General features: G+C 44.5%; 1 protein-coding gene and 2 pseudogenes across 2 annotated transcripts; 1 reads left to right on the forward strand and 2 right to left on the reverse strand.

The window, feature by feature from the left end:
• Positions 1–2,968: 2,968 nt before the first annotated feature.
• LOC125523974 lies at positions 2,969–3,485 on the reverse strand (annotated as a pseudogene).
• A 1,394-nt stretch (positions 3,486–4,879) lies between these two features.
• On the reverse strand, positions 4,880–6,682 carry LOC125519517 (annotated as a pseudogene).
• Positions 6,683–10,965: 4,283 nt separating this feature from the next.
• LOC125524440 (DNA-binding protein RHL1-like) lies at positions 10,966–16,475 on the forward strand. 2 transcript variants are annotated; one of them, XM_048689493.1, is made up of 11 exons: positions 12,023–12,112; positions 12,305–12,380; positions 12,470–12,641; positions 12,830–12,875; positions 12,958–13,020; positions 14,055–14,086; positions 14,249–14,293; positions 14,521–14,596; positions 15,725–15,756; positions 15,852–15,884; positions 16,106–16,475. In XM_048689493.1, exons 1-11 carry the CDS (start codon positions 12,031–12,033, stop codon positions 16,160–16,162), a joined length of 714 nt encoding a protein of 237 aa, XP_048545450.1. In that variant the 5' UTR covers positions 12,023–12,030; the 3' UTR covers positions 16,163–16,475. The 2 variants fall into 2 exon arrangements, with proteins under 2 accessions (XP_048545449.1, XP_048545450.1); XM_048689492.1 differs by lacking the exons at positions 12,958–13,020; positions 14,055–14,086; positions 14,249–14,293; ... (2 more) ...; positions 15,852–15,884; positions 16,106–16,475 and adding exons at positions 10,966–11,343; positions 11,444–11,554; positions 11,687–11,781 and having other exon boundaries at positions 11,864–12,112.
• Positions 16,476–17,050: the final 575 nt, after the last annotated feature.

A 17,050-nucleotide genomic window follows, 5' to 3' on the forward strand; every position in this document is an offset into this window, starting at 1 on the left:
AAATTAGAAACACAAGTAGAGAAGCAACAAGGACAAATTCATCATGAACAGTGTCATTTTTGCTTGCATGTGTCTTTTTTTGTTTCTCAATGTGTATTACGAATTTCGATCTGAATTTTGTTTAGAGGTTGTAGACACATGTCTTGTGAACATTCTTGGTTTCTATTAGAATTTTCCGTAATGTTTAAATTGGGATAATGGGACTAATACTGGCTAAGACATGTCCAAGTATTCTCTAACTTAATGCTCATTAGTAAATTGCGGCGAGCATTATAATCCAGTCAATTATGTATCGTAAGACGCATCTTTTGTGGGTGTCAGCTCACAATGTAGGAGTACTACATAGATTGTTTAGTTTGAAGCTACTTAACGATCGTGTACTAGATTAGGCGCTAGCAACGTGGGCTGCTTTGATAGGATGATTAGTCAATAACACTTCTAGCCAAGTCTTCCCATCTAGTAGATGGTCACTGAAATGAGATGCTCTTTTTCTGTATGGACTAAGTGTACATTTTTCAATCAGAATGCTAAATTTGAGTTGACTCTATAGAATAGCATAACATAGATGTAAATGAGATGCTCTTTCCCTGTATGGACTAAGTCTACCACTTCTAGTGAAGTCTTCCCATCTAGTAACGATTTGCTCTGTCCTATATGGACTAAGTGTAGTTTTTTGTAATCAGAATGCTAAATTTTAGTTGACTCTATAAAGTAGAAAGGTTTCTGATTGCTTAGCGTAAGGGCATCTCCAATGGCGACCCGCGAATTTTCTCCTGGATACGTCTGTGGACAGGGGGGCCAGTCCGCGGACAGGGATGCAGGAGGCCGCCATCTAACCGTAGACGTATATGTCCGTCTCTATTTAACTTTAATCACCAAATAATTATGTGATTCTCTTTTAAAAAATGTGATTTAGTAGTTTTTTGTTTGGCGGGAGGCTATTAATCCATGTGTCAGTGTAGTTCCCGCCAAAGCTAGCCTTCTTGGCAAGAAGTAATAAAGAACCTTAATAGAAAACAAATCACCTTGTCAAATGCTAAACATATAGCAAGAAGTAATGTTCCACCAAATGCCAAACATATTTGCAAAGATTCCGCCAAATGCCCAAGAACTAATCACTTTGCCAAATGTTAATATGGCAAGAAGTAACCTTCCACCGAATGCCCAAATACTAGTCACCTTGCCTTATGCTAAACATATGGCAAAAGGTAAACTTCCCCCAAATGCCCAAATATTTGCAAAGCTTCCGCCAAATGCCCAAATACTAATCATGATCCCGCTTTTAACATGCTAGCCTTCAGCCAATTAACAACAACAGTCGCCTTCCTCCATCCGAACGAAGAGGTGTGGTACATGGCGACTTTTTGTTTGTCATGAGGATATCCGGACTCCAGCAAAGCACCCCCAAGTTTGTCTCTGATTTACGGGGGGGGAGGGGGGGATACATCTGAACCACTAGGCGGACCGATACAGACCCGTGTTGGAGGGCTCAACATGTCCGGAATGCGTGGTCCGAACATATGCAGGCTGTTTGAGGGTCAGCGTTGGAGATGCCCTAACATAGATCTAATAGACAAGTGTCTAAATTATAAGAGAATGGGTGGTTGGGGAAAGGCAATGTCAGACACCGGGTTGGCTTGTTCATTCTGAGTGACAAATTTAAATTACAAAATTACAAGCACATGCACACTCCTCTCGTAAGCACCTACATATCTGCAATAGTAGACTTGTATACTTGGTCATCGTGAAGATCCTTTCAGCATTAATTGGTGGCGAGGGATCTAAGTCTCAACCTCTAAAAAAATTAAAAATGTTTTGTACTTGCAGGTCATCGTGAAGACCCTTTCAGCATTATTCAGAGAACGAAACTAATGAACTCATACTCCATTGCAGAAATTTTAGAATTGTTTTACTAATTTTTTGGTTGTTACTGTCACTGTGACTGTCGGTGCATTTGAGCTCGGTAGCAGAGTAGCACTTACCGTAACCGTGTCCTATCAATAGCAATCAAATCCCAAGAAAACATTGCCACGCAACCTTTCAAAACATACCCACCTTTTTTTTGGTACCTAAAAGTCATCACATCAAACATAGAAGTGATTTTGCCTTTACCTATCAAGATCTCAACACTTGATATTATTGGATCTAAGATGGTTGGTATGGTAGTGTTAAATTATCTTAAGATGTCATTAATACCCCATTTTCTTACTGGAGAAATACTCTATTCCAGTGTTCATGGGGTTGGAAAAATGAAGTGTATAAAGGAGCTTACAATTATTTGTGTCAGGAAAAGAGTGTTGGTTTTGAACCGAGTCAGTTTGGAGGAGTTAACAGAGCTTGCTTGGTGGAGTACCCAGTATACAAAAAAGGATTTTTATTTGGCTAGACCAGGATCCAGTCGGCCAGCAATCACCCTGTTTCAGCTTGTACTTCGCATCCTGTGCCCTCTTCAGTTTTCAGGTATCAGTACAAGCGATGAAATGCAGCACAAAGAATATGAGCGTCACAAAGTGGAGCAATGCAGAAACATAGGGATCTCTCATCTGAGCCAAGCATAGAGCTCAAATTTACTCATTCCCCTTTTGACGGCTTAAATAGCGGCTAAGCACATTTGGATTTAACCCAAAACAAACCGCAGGAGACAAGACTCGACGTGATTGATCCAACCAGACAGCGCCAAGAAATTCTTCGCCAAACCTAATCCAGAAATTGCACTTCCTGCATAATGTTGCATCAGAGAATCCTTCCTCACATCACTACAGTCTACAGGTCTACATAAGGTCCAGCAGCCACGCTAAGGAGCAGTATGTCTGTACATAAAGCAAGCGCAGTTGCAACAGCTCTGAATCTACACCTACAACGGAGAACACTACTAAGTAACCTATAGCACAGCCACCCGATCGCTGAATGAACAGTCAGATTAGAAAAGCATGGGGGAACAATCGTGGCAGCAGAATCTAGAAGAGTCGGGGGCGAGTGACACCGATGATACTAGGATGAACGAAGTCCACGGGAGCTAGCTCTGGATCTTCTTTCTACCTACTCCTTGTTCCGGGTGGCTCGGTCCTTCTTGTGGCCGCCGAGGATACGGGAGATCTGCAGGCCTCTGCTGAACGCCTGGTTGAAGAGCATCCTGGTCTGGAACTCGGACACGAAGGGGAACCACGCGAGGAACGCGATGGGCGTGAACAGCAGGAGCCCCATCAGGATCTCGTAGCCCCGGGCGAGGGCCTTCACCGACTCCCCACAGCCCCACCATCTCGACCACAGGCTTGATCGCTTGGGCAATCTGGCAAACAAGGTTAGCTGAGATGTTAGACCTGAGATAGAAAAACTGGCATGTGAATTGTTCACTGCTCACTAACCAGAAGCAGGCCCCATCCAGTCGGCATGAAAGCGAGGATGCAGACGAAGATGTCAAGGACTGTCATGTGGGCAATTGTTAGGCCACATGCAAAATTACATTCCATCCCATTGGGTCGTATTCTTGGGGTTTGCCAGCATAGCCATGCAATGGGACCATGGGAATTAGTTACAGCATGCAGCGAGGCAGCCAATGCATGCGTTTCTTTTGGCTAGCGCCCAGAGATTTAATAGGAGGATGAGCAGTGGCGGAGGTAGAAGGTGGACAGGGTGGGCCACGGCCCACCCTGGGATTTTTTGGATAGCTTTATAGCATAGGAAAAATGATAAAAAATATTAGAAAAAAATATTTTTTATGAACAGTTCTATTGTTGGCCCACCCTGACCCATTGGGCTAGATCCGCTACTGAGGATGAGGCAGAGGATTAATAGCATGCGTGCTCCCGTTGGTTAGCATTTTTGTGGAATACGGTGCGGCAGCGTCTTGGTCCACGAGTTTTGGTCGAGGGGCCCTTTAAACCCAGACGGAGGTAGTATATTATTAACCATGCTTTAATATGTTACCATCACATAGTGATTCTCAATGTAAGATGAGTCTACAATGTAATAAATGAACCTCTCCATGTTATCACATCCATGACACTACCCACTATGAATGTAGTAACATAGATTATTAACATGTTCGTGTTACTACTAGTCTAAGTTACTCCCACTATGACTAGCCTTTATTAGGACTCTTGGGTTGGGAAGAGGAACCGACGTGTCCTACATAGAGATTAATAACTCCGAAAAATAAATGACTGAGAAAAGAATGCAAAGTTCTATAAAAATGCTAATGTGGAAGGCTGCATGTTGAGAGAATTAGGTGTAGCGAGGATCAACTATTTCTGTTTTATAGATTAGACAGAGAGAATTAGGAGTAGCACACAATGACCAGTTATCATGCCATGTAGAATTGATCACATATGCACTCTAACACGAGTGCAGCGTTTGTTTGCTCGAGCTCTATGGAGCACTTATTTTTTATTAAATAATCAAAAACTATTTTTCAAAGTTTTAAAAAAATCTGAAAAATATCTACATGGTCATATGAATGTAGTATACATGTGTGTACAATTTCAGTGGTGAAATACATGCGAGCTACAGAAGAAAAAAGAAAGGCAAAATCGGTGATTTTCTACAATGAACATTACATACACAGGCTCACTGTTTCCAAAGTCATGATTTTTTTCATCTTTGTGCAGCTCACTTGTTAACTTATTTCAACGTAAACACCATCAAAGATGCCATGTTAGATCAAAGAGAAATTAATGCCACCGATTTTGCAATGTGTAAATCATATGATAATGTAGATTCTTTTTCCATATTTTTTCTAACATTGAAATACGAATTGTGATTTATTGTTTCCAACAAAGAACAGCCTCCGAGCACTAAAAGGCATTCCTGCTCAAATACTCAAATTGTTGCACTACAATACAAATAAATAAATAAATAAAGATGGGTCTTAGGAACGTGTCTACCCAGATGGGGTTAGGAACGACATCCTGTGACCATCCTGCTGGAGTGTGACATACAAGAGGCCGATGGTGCCAATGGCCATGACCAACATGACTAACAGTATGCCTGGTCTCTTCCCCCATTGCCCCATGATACCGAGTGCAAACGGGTAGAGGAGCACGAGGGTCCCCACGTTGAACACCATCCCGAGCACCGCGTGCCACGCCTGGTCCGTGAAAAAGCCCCATGTCGCTGCCTTGCCTATCGCCACACCAACGGCCGTGACGTTCACGACGAGCACCACCACGGTCGGGATCAGCAACGGCACCCACCGCACAGTGTTCAGATCGGCGAACTTCTCGCCGGAGCAGGCCTCCGTCTGCTTGGACGTAAGCCTGAAGTATATCCCCTTCCCCCTGATGAGCTTCAGCGCCATGTACAGCACCGCCGTCGGGTACACGCCCGTGGCCGCGATCATGTAGAACTGCTCGTTGCGCCACTAGTCGAGCAGCGTGATCCCCGCCCATTTCACCTCGAACATGCCGATCACATGCATCATCGCTATGACAGCTACGAGGTACATGATGAATGTGCCGAACGGTCTCTGGATGTAGTACGACTGCTCGGAGAAGAGCCACATCACCGGGAAGAAGCTATAGGCCAGGATGAACATCGTGGCGATCGGGTAGATCGACATGTTGAGGTAAGCAATGCGCTGCAGAGGGTGGAGTCGACGGCTGGCGATGAGAGCGTTGCTGTGGGAGAAGAACACCTGGAGGGAGCCACCCGACCACCGGAGCACCTGGTAGAGGCGCTCGGTGAGGTTGATCGGTGCCGTTCCACGGAACACGGCTGGCTCCATGGAGCAACACATGGAATGCCACCCTTGTCGGTGGATGCGGAATCCAGACACCACATCCTCCGTCGCGATGTTGTACACCCACCCGACGTCTCTCCCCCATGAACCACCGTCCTCATAAGCGCAGGTCATCAGGGTGGCTATGTCATTGCTAAGCCCCTCATCGACCAACACCGGGGTGATAGACCGCTCTTGGATTGCGCCATCCGGTATTGACTTCAGGAATGGCGTCTAGTTACCCAACTCAGCGGCCTTACCTACCAGCTTGATGTTCTCCGCTCTATAGCGTGGTGGCTCCATGCCATAGAGCACGACTCGAGGGAACATGGTGCCGGTGCCGAGGTAGGTTGGCCCTTGGAGGCCGTTGAGCGAAAGCATGGTGGCATCGAAGAAGACACGGTTGTGGTTGGAGTAGCGATCTGTCGGGTCGACATCGTCGAAGCGTTGTGGGAACTGGACGAAGGCTGTGTTCTCACCGTCGCGAGGGTTGAACTCTGCCTTCCACGGGGGGTCGCGGGAGCAAGTTGGCGACTGGCCGTCTCGGCGGGAGTGCAGCGAAGAGGTGCGGCGCGGGGATGTGACGGCGCGGGTGCGGTAGTCGGGATTTATGGAGGGAAGAGGAAAGATGAGAGAAGATGGAGGTGGGGGCACGGGCGGCTGCTTTCCTGGCGGCGGCGCGGGGCATGGGGGTGGGGTTAGGAGCGTTCTCGCGTGGGGGAGTGGAGAGGTGGAGCTGCTCCTGCCGCCGCGCTTGAAGAAGATGCCGGTCCGGTGGAGCAATAGGGGCAGCGACGGAGCGGCAGATGGTGCGGCAGCGGCGGCGGCGACGGAATGGGAGACGAGAGAAAGAGAAAACGCAGCGAGAGGAGGTGGATCGAGAGGAGGGGCGCGTACCCATTTTTTCAGGGTAGGAGTGGTGGGAGGTGGGAGATGCACGAAAAAAACCCAGTGAAAATAAACCATGGATACTATTCACCAACTCAGACATTAGGAGTAGAGACTTCCTCTGTTCCTACGGAGGAAGTACGTCTTAGACTCAAATCTCCTCATACACCCAAGTTTTCGAACTCTTTGATACTGACATGTGGGACCTACATTTATATTGTGCACCGACGTGCCAACGGGCTGGGTTGTAGGGAGTTGTGTTAATATGCGTGATTATCTGTAAATAACTCCCGTATGAGTCACAGTGTCAGTCCAGTCAAAGCAGGCAGTTATGTGATTTTTTTGAGGCAAAATTACGTGTGTATACTTAAAGTAAAATGGTTAGATTCGGGAGGTTCTTTTTTTCCTTTTAAATTTTTTAAAATTCTAGTGATGTTTCTTGTGTTCCCCTTGTATGGCATATATGTCAGTCCGAATCAAACCATTTTACCGTAAGTATATACACATAACTTGCGGCCGAGATTAAGGCTCTTTTTTTCTTTTTAAATTCTTTTTTATTACTGCATCCTTTTTATTTTTATTTTTTATTACTGCATCAGACTGACATATGGGCCATACAAGGGGAATACAAGACACATCAGCACAAGTCATCCATGATGGTTTGGACATTGTGTATAAAAAAGAAAGACTAGACACAGCTCCCCACTTCGTGACGGTTTCCGTGACAGTCCCTCAAGTGGGCTACCGTTTTGGGGCCTAATCTTGCCTTCCTGATCCATGACGATTTCTGTGACGGTCCTCGAGGACGTCATCAGAAATCCGTCACAGATTAACAGGTTTCTTGTAGTGAAACCCAGGCCCAACCAGCAGCTAACCGAATACCAAGGACAAGGATATATACTCTGAAGAAAAGTAAAAGGTATTTCATGGTCTACAAATGGTTAACATGTGCCACCTTTCTTCAACATGTGTTGTTGGGAAACTCATGCCTTACAGAGGAAAATAAAAGGAAATTAGGGGACAAACTTGTATAACTTTGAGGGGACTCAAAATCGAAAGCCAATGAAGCAATTTCACTAACCACAATCTTTTCCAAAGAGTGCAATCCAAGCCAAGGCCTCGAGACTGTCAGGAACACTCTCCATATGATTAAAGTAGTCAGTCCTCCTTCCTTCAATCATAAAAGTTGTAAAAATATAATATGCAGCAAGCATGATCCATTTGATATTCTCGATCTCTCAAACTAGTTCTTTTCAAAAGAATGAGATGGGCCCTGGAAGAACAGATTTGCACTACGACGTTGTCCGTACTATTTAGCTATGCTCCTTTTTTTAGAAAAGGAGGATGACCACCGGCTTCTGCATCTGGATGATGCATACGGCCACTTTATTAATTATTCTCATAAGACCTTACAAAGTCATACAGCAGTAAGACTAAAGCCACCGTCTAAGCAACAAACTGTTGCTACACCTATCCAGTTGATGAAGGGGCGCAGATAGCCTGAGCCTAATTCCAAACAGACATCGCAGTCAAGCCTAACATCTAAGACCTGAGACCCCAACCTAGCCACTTGCCGGGTCTGGGGCACACACTGGTCCGGCGTGCTCTCAGAGGCCACCGCCGCCAACTGCCACCGCTCCATCTTTAGAACTGTACTGATGCATCAACCTTGCTTGGTCCAGCTCTCATCGACGCCACCACGGCGCCCAACGGCACCTCCTCCCTGCGCGCAAACAGCTGAGCACGTCGCGGTCGCCACTGATACACCTCAGCGCCATGCTGCCAAGTATCACCAGCCGACACCGCTTGAAGCCCTTGGAGGATCTGTCGTGCGTAGCACCTGCCGACCAGGCATGACCAAGCGTAGCACCTGTCGGTCAGGCATGACTTGACATCTCCATCGAAGCTTCGTGCAAGACGAAGCCGCTCCACCTCCTGCCTCTAACTTCCAGCGCTGCTCCACAAAACGATGCTCCCAAGAGAGAAACGACACCGCAGTGCCGCCATCGTCCGGTCTGGAACACCAGATCCTAGGGTTTCCCCCGGAGCAATACAAAACCTACCAACATTATTTTCCAATGGACAAAGGAGCACTGAAAGTGAATGCCGCCAGATCATACAGCTCTACCTACCATCCAATCATGAATTTCTTTTAGGCCCAGCTGCGGACCACCTTATGGAAAGACTGTATTGCAGAAAAGAGAAAGAGAAAAGAAAAATCAACATTAAGTTGTTCTAACCTCGGAAGGTGTCCCCGCAATCTGCTCAACTCTTCTTACGCCCTCCGCCATTATTCTTCAACTTCTTGGGTTTATCTACATCACGAGCCAATCATGTAACATTTTAATCATCATGTTAACAGATATACAAGGATTAGATATCTTTTTCTTATCAAAAACCACATTGTTTCTAATTTTCCAAATAATCCAGAAAACTGCTGAAATCCCTACAGCCACAAGAGATTTTTCTATTTTCTTCAACCAAACACCAAACAAATCCTGGGTACTGTCAGGTACTCCCTCCGTCCCAAAATTCTTGTCTTAGATTCGTCTAGATATGGATGTATCTAATACTAAAACATGACTTGATACATCCGTATTTAGACAAATCTAAGACAAGGATTTTGGGACGCAGGGAGTACTTTTTTTATATCAAAAGCATATTGAATAATATTCAACATCATTTTTGCCATGGAGCATTTCAAGAATAAAAATATCAACACTCTCATTTTGCATACATGTGCTGGGCAAATTTCAAGAATATTTTTATATGAGATACATTAACACTATTTGAAACACACAAATAATATTTGAAAACATGAACAAATCTTTGGCACATATGAAGATTATCTATTTTTTCACCAAAAACTATGTTTTGAAAATAAGTTTTTGAAGTGCAAGAACTTTTTTATTTTCAGATAGGTGGACTCTTTTGCGGAAAATGAATATTTTCTACAATTATTTTTAAAAAGATGCAGACATTTTTTCTGCGTGTCTGATTGTCTGTATATTTGTTGGATAGGGAGAATACAATTTCATAAAGAAAAAAAAGTGTGGGATACGACTTCATGCATACACTATACTTGGGCTTGAAGCGTCCGTAGCCCTGTAGCAGGCCAGCTAACTGGGCTCGACATGATGCGGCCCAGTTATTTTTTTAGGCCCATTTTGGAAGCCGCCTCCTTCGTCTTGCCGCTCACAAGTTCGTCAGTCTCCGTCCACTCTTCTCTGAAAAAAAAATCTCAGTTTCGTCCCCGCCTGAACCCTAGCTAGTGCGGCGGCCGGGGATGGTGGCGAAGAAGCCGGCGGCCGGAGATTGTATTGCAGAAAAGAGAAAGAGAAAAGAAAAATCAACATTAAGTTGTTCTAACCTCGGAAGATGTGCCCCGCAATCTGGTCAACTCTTCTTACGCCCTCCGTCATTATTCTTCTACTTCTTGGGTTTATGTGCATCACGAGCCAATGTAACATTTTAATCATCATGTTAACATATACTCCCTCTGTTCTGAATTACTTGTCTTAGATTTGTCTAGATACGGATGTATCTAGACTCATTTTAGTGCTAGATACATCCGTATCTAGACAAATCTAAGACAAGTAATTCAGAACGGAGGGAGTATATAAGGATTAGATATCCTTTTCTTATAAAAAACCACATTGTTTCTAATTTTCCAAATAGTCCAAAAAACTGCCGAAATCCCTACAGCCACTAGAGATTTTTCTATTTTCTCAAACTGTTTCAACCAAACACCAAACAAATCCTGGTTACTGTCAGGTACTTATTTTATATCAAAAGCATATTGAATAATATTCTACATCATTTTTGGCATGGAGCATTTCAAGAATAAATGATCAACACTCTCATTATGCATACAGGTACTGGGCAAATGTATGAATAATTTTATATGAGGTACCTTAACACTATTTGAAACACAGGAATATATTTGAAAACATGAACAAATATTTGGCGCATATGAAGATTATCTTCTATTTTTTCATGAAAAATTATGTTTAAAAAAATAAGTTTTTGAAGTACAAGAACTTTTTTATTTTGAGACAGGTGGACACTTTTGCGGCACATGAATATTTTCTACAATATGTTTCAAAAAGAGGCAGCCATTTTTTTCTGCATGCTAGATAGGGAGAATACGATTTCATGAAGAAAAAAAGAGTGGGATGCGATTTCATGCATACACTATACTTGGGCTTGAAGCGTCCGTAGCCCTCTAGCAGGCCAGCTAACTGGGCCTGTGGTCGACATGATGCGGCCCAGTTAGTTTGTTTCGGCCCATTTGGATGGCGTCTCCTTCGTCTCGCCGCTCGCAAGTTCATCAGTCTCCGTCTACTCTTCTCTGAAAAAAAAAAATCAGACCCCGCCTGAACCCTAGCTAGCGCGGCGCCCCGGGAGCAGGGATGGTGGCGAAGAAGCCGGCCGCGTCGGCGGCAGCCGGCGCCGTTGGCCCGGAGGCGGAGGAGCGGAAGCGCCTGCGTTCGCTGGCCTTCTCCAAGGGCCTGCTGCAGCGCGGCGAGCCGGCGGCGCACCGGGCGGCGCTGCCGCCGTCCGGCGCCGTGGCGCGGTTGCAGGGGCGCGACATCGTGCGGCCGCGGGGCCAGCGCAGGGGCCGCTTCCTCTTCTCCTTCCCCGGCCTCCTCGCGCCCGCCGCCGGCGCCGGCGGCCGCGTCGGGGAGCTCGCCGACCTCGGCACCAAGAACCCCGTCCTCTACCTCGAGTTCCCGCAGGTGCCCCCAAATGCCATCCGTCCGTCGAAATCTGTAGCTTTTTGTATGAATTTTGTGATGCAAGCTTGGATCTTTGTCTCGGCCGGTCGGTGGGTCGCAGGGGAGGATGAAGCTGCTGGGGACGCACGTGTACCCCAAGAACAAGTACCTCACGCTGCAGATGACCAGGTCCGCCAAGGGCGTCGCCTGCGAGGACGTCTTCGAGAGCATGGTCTGTCAGCCTCTCACCTCTCACTCAAAAGCTCCAACTTACATGATGCTCATGCCGAATTGTTTAGCTGAAGTACTCCAATTCGGTCGCTGAAGGGACTAACCTGTGCTGAAATTGTCTATCTTTTGGCAGATTGTGTTTTCCGAAGCCTGGTGGGTCGGGACGAAGGAGGAGAACCACGACGAGCTCAAACTCGAGTTTCCGAAAGAGATGCAGAATGTATGCATGTGTGTATGCTGTATGCATAGCAACCCGTCCGTCTATGTTTTCTGCTCCTCTCTGATGCAATTGGGTTTTGCGTTTTGCTAGGCTGCGGGAAGATGTTGATTTTAAAGGCGGGGCAGGTGCTGCCAGTGGCGAGGTAGTTACAGTAAATAAACCCAGAAAGCAGGCCGCTGTGCCCCGCACAGCAGAGCCCCGCACACCAGAGCCCCACACACTAGAGTATGAATCCGATGCTGATTCAGAGGATTCGGATGTTAAGGATGAGATTGGCACGCAGACTACGAGTGATACACCTGTTAGGAAATCTGCCAGAACTGCTGGGAAAACCTTCAAGTAAGTCTCTTGCAACCTTTGTTGTTGGTTTTGGCAAGCGACTGAAATGTGCTAGGCATCTCTAGTTTGCTTACTTGCCGGGATATAGACTCCTGGAAGCATTTGTTTTCTCCCATTCTATAGCTTTTCTGTGATCTATGTGTTTTTTCTTTCCTGCAAGGTACTTAATAAATTATTTGGCACTTTATACAGGTTCGCAGAGCTCGCTGGAGGAGATTCGGCTGAAAGTGACACTGAGATTGAGTTTGCTGAGGACTTGGATGAGAAGGTAACAGTACAAATCTTTCTTTCCTTGACTGAGGACTTGGAGTTCGCTGAGGACTTCCGTACTTATTATGCTTTCTACATTTGCGGCAGATGGAGACTGCAGAAATTAAGGAAGAAATCCCAGTTGAAGACATTACGGAATAAATCCCAAGTGAAGACATTAAACCTGAAGATTCTCCAGCAGAGTCTCTTTCTATCAAGAAGCAACCACTTGTTCAGGCTAATTTGTCTACCATGTTTAAAAAAGCTGAAGAAAAAAAAGGTGAAAGTGCAAAGCCTCTTAGATTTATAATTTTTCTTTTGCTAAGAAGGTGCTTTTTGTTTGGATCTATGAAGGTGACCTCTAGTTTTAGTTATTGTATCACCTCTCTTTTGATGAACATTATCTGTTTGGCTGTCTTAATATCAAGAAATTAGTCTCGGCATTTCACAAAAAGATTTATATTTCAGAGGCCTACAACTACAAGAAGTCCTAAAGGATCTCCAGCTACAAAAGGTCGTCATACTCTACGTTCCTAGGTTCCTGAAATTTTATCGTATTTCGTAAGAGAGCTCCAATTTTTGTTACTGTCTTGTAGGTCCTGCTGCTAAGAAGCAGCGAGCAACTCCAACGAAAAAACAGTCACCAGCGAAGAAGGAAGGTAAGTACTGTACCAAATGCAAGTCTGTCGTTACAAACCTCTTATATTACATGTTTTAGTGTAAGAATTTGGTCTATGCTTGTAAGATCATTCTCAGTGGAAAATATGTTGTCCCAGACAAGCCAAACGCACATTGGATTTGAAACATGAAACTATTTTGGGTTAAGGGCATATTTTGGATGATTACATTTAAATTATAGTGCCAAAGGCTAGGGAGAGAAGGCACTTAAATACAGTACGAAACTAACTCTGCTGTCAGAAACATCTTATATTAGAAACTTTTCTGTGAGAATTTGATCTAAGCTTCTTGAGGCCATTCTTGGTGGAAAATACTAGGCCTCAAAGAAGCCAAATGCTCTATGAAGAGGAGTTTTAACATTTGAAACTTTTCTGTAAGTATATGGTCTAAGCATCTGGAGGCCATTCTTGGTGAAAATACTAGAGGCTCGAACAAGCCAAATGCTTTTATATAGAGGAGTTCTAAAACTTGAAACTATTTGATGAACCATTTTGGTTTCTTAAGTCTGCCATTCATTGTTTATGCTTATATTGCAAATTTTAGTGTGAGAATTTGGTCTAGGCTTCTATGGCCACTCTTGGTGGAAAAGGTTAGACCTCAAACAAGCGAAAGGCTCTATATAGAGGAGTAATAAAGGTTGAAGCTATTTGTCGAACCATTCCTGGTTTGTAAAGTCTGTCATTAATTGCCTGTCAAGTTAGAACTCTGAATATGTTGGAATTAAAGTGGATTGCTGTGCTTTTGTATTAATGGAGCTACCTGGTATATCAAAGGCCTTGCGAAGAAGGCAGTTCCATGTTTTGAGAGGTGCTGTTCTCTTTTAGAACCTTCATGGGCAAAGCTAGTCTAGGATTCGCTAGCGTGCCAGGGCTTGGAGAAAATTCACTTTAGTGTGTGTTAGTGGCATGTAATCTATTCTTTTGTCAGCTTAACTTTTGCACTCTGTTTTCCTTATAAAATTGCATTACTGTAGTATTCATGGTATACGACTGACCTGTATATTACATGTATGCAGCAAGCGGATCTCAGAAAAAGCAAAAAGCAAAGGTACTTTTTGGAACTTTAATATTGGTCACGTTACTTTAATAGATGAGTATTTTAACGACAATGAGCAGTGATTTTTTATTTAAAATGCTGCTCATTGTTTTCTTTGCTGAATGCGTACCTGTGAAACTGAAGGCCTTCCATCTTTTCCATTTTGTGTCACAGGTAGACGAAGATGAAATCGAAGAGCTCTCGGATGATCCCTCTCAGGTGACTTAATCAGCTGTGATACTGCAAAATCGTCCTCTTACCAATATTTGTTCTAGAGGAAATTACATGCCAGATGTCACTCATATGGACATGATTGCAAAGGCAGCTGATGGTCTCAGCGCTCCCGTGTTTTGGCCCTCCTTTAGTGTGTTATGTGTTGCTCTTTTCGGTACGATGATTTCATTTGTGCCTCCCGGCCTACCTAACCAATCACAACGGCATTACAGGATGACGATGCAGGTCCTGCTGCTAAGAAGCAGCGAGGAACTCCAAAGGGAAAACAGTCAGCAGCGAAGAAGGAAGGTAAGAACAAGTCTGTTGTTAGAAACATCTTATATTACAATCTTTAGTGTAAGAATTTGTTCTAAGCTTCTAAGTCCATTCTCGGGGGAAATAATTAGGTCCCAGACAAGCCAACGGCTCTATAGAGTTGATTTGAAAGATGAAACTATTTGTTGAACTATTTTGGATTCTAAAATCTGTCGCTCAATGCCTGTTACGCCGTAACTCTGAATAAACAATAGAGTTAAAAGGGATTGCTTTGCGTTTGTATCAACGAAGGTTACTGGTATATTTGACTTTCTATAAAAAAAATGAAGATAGAGTTGGCTATTGGATGGATACATTTGTTAGTGCTGCAATGTCCAGAAATAGAAGGCACTTAAATACAGTACCAAACCAAGTCTGTTTTTATCTTATAATACAAACTTTACTGTGAGAATTTGGTCTAACCTTCTGTGGGCCATTCTTGCTGGAGAAGATTAGGCCTGAAACAAGCCAAAAGCTCTGTATAGGGGAGTTCTAGATCCTGAAGTTATTTGTTGAACCATTTGGGCTTCTAATGACTGTCGTTCATTGCGTGTTAAGTCAAAACTGGAACATGCCAAAGGCTCTGTATTGAGAAGCCTTAAAACTTGAAGCTATTTGTCGAACCATAGTGGGTTTCTAATGTCTGTCACTCATATTGTGTTAAGTCAGCACCGAGAATATGTTAGAACTAAAATGGATCGATGTGCTTTTTATATTGATGAAGTTTACTGCTAAATACGGAAGACTTGCAGTGTTCCTATAAGGTACATTTTTTTTAAAAATATGGAACCTTTTGCGGGGCTAAAGTCTTGTTTATCATACTTTTATTTTTGGGCCAACATCTGGCGAAGAAGCCACTTCCACCATGTTGTGATAGGTGATATTAGTTCAGTTAAGTCTTTTATTAAAGAGTTTCATGGGTAAAGCTTGTTCACTAGCGGTGCCAGGGGTTGGGGAAGAAGTCATTTTTGTGGTGCATGACAGACGATATATATTCATTTTGTCAGCATACCTCTTGCTCTCAGTTTTCCTTTGGAAACTGTATTACTGGTAATATTCATGGTGTATGACTGACTGACTGACTGACTGACTCTTTTATATATTATTACATGAAAAATGTAGCAAGCGGATCCTGGAAAAAGAAAAAGGCGAAGGTACTACTTTTTGGAACTTTTAACATATTTTTTTGTGCTGAAATGTGTGCTTACCTGTGAAGCTGAAGGAGTTGTGTTTCCATTTGGTGTCACAGGTAGACGAGGAGCTCTCTGATGAATCCTATCAGGTAACTAACTGACTCTCGTCGGTTTCTGCTCTAGAGGAAATTACATGTGTTACGCATAAGGCAGATGATGGGAAGGGCATCTGCTTGTTGCAGCGCGCGTATCTGCCCCCTGTTTCATGTTGTGTGTGTGTGTGTGTGTGTGTGTGTGTGTGTGTGTGTGTTTGCTACATCAAGTCACGTGTGCCTCCCGACGTATGTACCTAATCACAGTGGCATTACAGGATGCCGACATGGGTGAGGAGGAGGACGATGATAGCGATGACGACTGGGCTGGGTAAGGGGAGCGACAAGGAGTACCCAGATCTAACATGCCGTGAAAACGGTGGGTCGGGGATGAGTGACCCTCCCTCCCTCCCTCCCTGGCGTGTCTAGTAGAGCGTGCATAGAGCGAGTGTGTTTGCTGTTTTTAGCCGAGCAGTATGAAAAAATGTTTGTTGATGTACAAATTCTAGAGCATCTCACTCCATGTGTAGTTTTGAGTGGCGATAAGCTTCAGCGATGCTTATGCTAGGCTCTGCTTGGATGGCACAAGCAGGTGGCCATGGAGGAATAACTTGCGCATTGTGGTCCGCAACCTCATCTTTTGCGCTACCCCCCTCTATGCTCGCAATGTTCTTTCTGTGTGGAAATTGACTAGCCGCATGCTGGGTCACGTTTAGAGCAAGTATAATAAAGTGACGTAAACGGGGAGTAAGGGTGACATATAAGAGTGACATAAACAGGTTGTAATAGTTGCCACGTCACATTTACGGTGAGTTGGATAAAAAGGAAGATAAAGAAGCCTTATGCCGGAAGCGGCAATTTGGTGCCCGTGCTTAGCTGCTCATGAAATCACCGCCGTCCCTGTTGTTTCGGGATTGCGACAATGCATTCTGGCGTGTCAGAGCGGAACTCGCAAAAAATGAGGATACGGGCTGTATACGGCCAGGAACAGTGCGACCATGTGGGCACGGACGGGCGGGGCGTTATGGTCCGTGGATTAGAACGGCGCGTTTCTGACTGAGCCGTGGTTTAGGTTGTTAGAGCATGTCAAGTAGAACCCTCAAACACTTAAAGCAGTTTTGAGGGTTGAAAAGTGCCAGTTTTTGGTATTTTTAAGGGTTGAAAAATAGGGGCAAAGACTAGAACCCTCAAACCCAACCTTTAAAGCAGTTTAAGGGTTGGGT

This window comes from Triticum urartu, chromosome 7 (genome assembly GCF_003073215.2).
Source record: "Triticum urartu cultivar G1812 chromosome 7, Tu2.1, whole genome shotgun sequence".
In the NCBI taxonomy this organism is placed as follows: domain Eukaryota; kingdom Viridiplantae; phylum Streptophyta; class Magnoliopsida; order Poales; family Poaceae; genus Triticum; species Triticum urartu.